Consider the following 2765-nt stretch of genomic DNA (forward strand, 5'->3'; position numbering starts at 1 on the left):
ATTGACCCCAGAAATATTGGAAAGAGCATTGATGCAGAATCTGAGGATGTCGTTGTGACTGATGCCAACGGTGGCATGAGCGTTGTTCGTGTCCCAAAAGGTGTCAATGCAACTGAACAGGCAGAACAGAAAAAGGAATCACAGGGAAACAAGAGTGATGACACCAAGAGGCAGAAGAGAGCCGCTAAAGCTGAAGCCAAGAGTGACGGTCCTACTGATAAAGCAGCAGTCGGACAATCCGTAAGTTCAATGTTTATTACTTAATTCTTTACTCTCTCTTCACAAATTTGGCTAATTTCGTTGAGTTCACTTTTTCCCAAAATAATTTCTTTGCTTTCTGATATTGACCACCTAATACCCTTGAGAACCTGGACCTCGAATCTAGAATTTCCTCCCTCTTTAAGCTTCGCCTGCTCCACTGTCTCTATCCCGAATTAATGAAAATGACATAATCGTAAAATATCGAGAAAAATCGTACCGTAATTTCTGATGTTCTCCAGTGTTTATTGAAGAATCAATAGCCCCAGTGTCACTTCGAGCCCCAGTTAGAGGTCCATGGGGTTCCAGATATTCAAGAAAAGCCCGTAGTTATTTACTAAACGCGTTAATCCCACGTTAAAATAAAGAATCGGATCCCGGATCTCAACAATGCTGCTGTGACTCTTTGCAGCGTTTGCTGGGTAACATTGACTCGTCGAAACTCAATATCAAACCGACCTGGGGAGTGAGTTTTGGTTTGCCTCAGGGTGGCGGAAGTTACCCAGTCAATCCATACGGTGAAAATCCTCTTCAAAGCCCTTATTCAGGATACGGTGGCAATGGGAATGGTCTCAATCTGGGATTGGTATCAGTTAATCCACTGGTTGCTCTGCAAGTGGGTAAAGACGATTATGGAGAGAAAGTTATAAAACCGTTCGTTAATCTCCACGTGACACCCAATCAGGGAATTGTCAATAAGTTCACTGACATCTTGGCTTACAAGAAGCAGCAGTTGCTAGGGGGATTTGGACAATATCCCGGATACCCTGGACATGGACATTATGCTCCACATCATCATGGGCATCATTATGAAAGGCCTCATTATGGAAATTATCATGAAAGGCCCCAGCAACATTACCATCAGCATCAACACCATCATCAGCACCAGAGACCTGGCTGGCAGGGGAATAATGGACATTATGGAGGGAATTATGGAGGAAATTATGGAGGAAATTATGGAGCGAATTATGGGGGAAATCATGGGGGAAATCATGGGGGACATTATCCTGGAAATTATGCTGGAAATTATGGACAATATAATGGATACAATGGGTACAGTGGATATAATCGTAATGACGAGGATTACGATTATTCAGATCCGTCTGACTACAGTGACTATGCGAGGAGTAATAAAGCTAATATCACAGCGAGAGGACGCGATGGAAATAATCAGAACAGAGGTAGCACAGTGGCATTCAGAGATAGAAAGAGGCGTGATGTTGGAGACGTGAAAATTCTGGAGGTAAGGGATAATTTGTCCACATTTCGGATCATCCAGGACACGACTGAGGATCATTTTCACTTCAGACTGAAAAATTTCATCACCCGATTGTAATGATCATTGACTGATCATTGAGTTTAATCATGAGCTTCAGAAAAGACTGCCGACGATTTTTCTCTCATATTTAACGCTTCATATTTCATATTTCATATTTTCACCTTCGTTTATTATTTTTAACTGATTCTCCCAGACTTTCTCGCTTTTTACTGTAAGAGATATAATTCCATGTCATGATGACGACTTGACTCTGCATTTTCCTACTCTCATGTTAATGATTAGGTACTAATGATATTGCTTCTGGGGCTTTCGAAGATTTTACTCCGCTTCTGGAGGATGAATTAATTGATTGTTAAATGGTTTAAATAATGTAAATTTGTCGAACGTAATTAACCGTCGAACGATTCTGTGGGAATTCGCTGGCTCGGTGGGAATTAGCATTGGGAGATGATTTGCAGAATTATGGGCGATATTGATGAGTTTTTTTTTTTAACAGAGACAATTCGGGAGACCACCGGTGTGCGGACCGCACCATGTCTGCTGCAGAAGAAACCAAATCCACCCTGGAGGCTTGAATCGACCTAAACATGGACAGTGTGGAGTCAGAAATGGACAAGGGGTCAATGGACGCATCAAAACGCCAGTCTATGTTGATGGAGATTCTGAATTCGGTAATTAATTCCTCTTGCAATTTCCCAATATCTTGCAAGCCCTTCAGAACCAACAGTTACAATAATTTAATTTCTCTTCAAGATCATTTGATTTGATCGTCATAAAAAAATGGAAAATAGCATTAAATCTTCGGATATTTATAGGTGAATACCCTTGGCAAGTGGCAATCTTGAAGAAGGACCCCTCAGAGAGTGTTTACGTATGTGGAGGCACGCTGATTTCTCCGAGACATATTCTCACTGCTGCTCACTGTGTGAAAACTCACTCTGGTCATGATCTTCGTGCTCGTCTTGGTGAGTGGGACGTCAACCACGATGTTGAGTTCTATCCATACATCGAAAGAGATATCATAAATGTTTTCGTGCACCCTGACTTCTACGCTGGAACTTTGTACAATGATATAGCAATTCTCAAGCTTGATCATGAGGTTGACTTCGAGAGGAATCCACACATCAGTCCGGCTTGTCTACCGGATAAATTCGATGACTTCACGGGCACCAGGTCAGTTAAAAGTCATGCCCATGTACTATTATAAAAACATAGGATAGAATTCCGA

General features: G+C 41.7%; 1 protein-coding gene across 1 annotated transcript in view; it reads left to right on the forward strand.

Moving 5' to 3' along the window:
- Positions 1 to 2710, forward strand: part of LOC105267580 (uncharacterized) — a gene marked incomplete at its 3' end in the record, with an annotated part of 11160 nt that extends 8450 nt beyond the window's left edge. The window contains 4 exon segments of the mRNA XM_011306529.1: positions 1 to 240; positions 671 to 1501; positions 2034 to 2208; positions 2353 to 2710. Of these exon segments, the coding sequence (XP_011304831.1) occupies positions 1 to 240; positions 671 to 1501; positions 2034 to 2208; positions 2353 to 2710 (1604 nt within the window).
- Between the last annotated feature and the right edge of the window lie 55 nt (positions 2711 to 2765).

Source organism: Fopius arisanus, unplaced genomic scaffold (genome assembly GCF_000806365.1).
Source record: "Fopius arisanus strain USDA-PBARC FA_bdor unplaced genomic scaffold, ASM80636v1 scaffold00048, whole genome shotgun sequence".
Classification (NCBI taxonomy): domain Eukaryota; kingdom Metazoa; phylum Arthropoda; class Insecta; order Hymenoptera; family Braconidae; genus Fopius; species Fopius arisanus.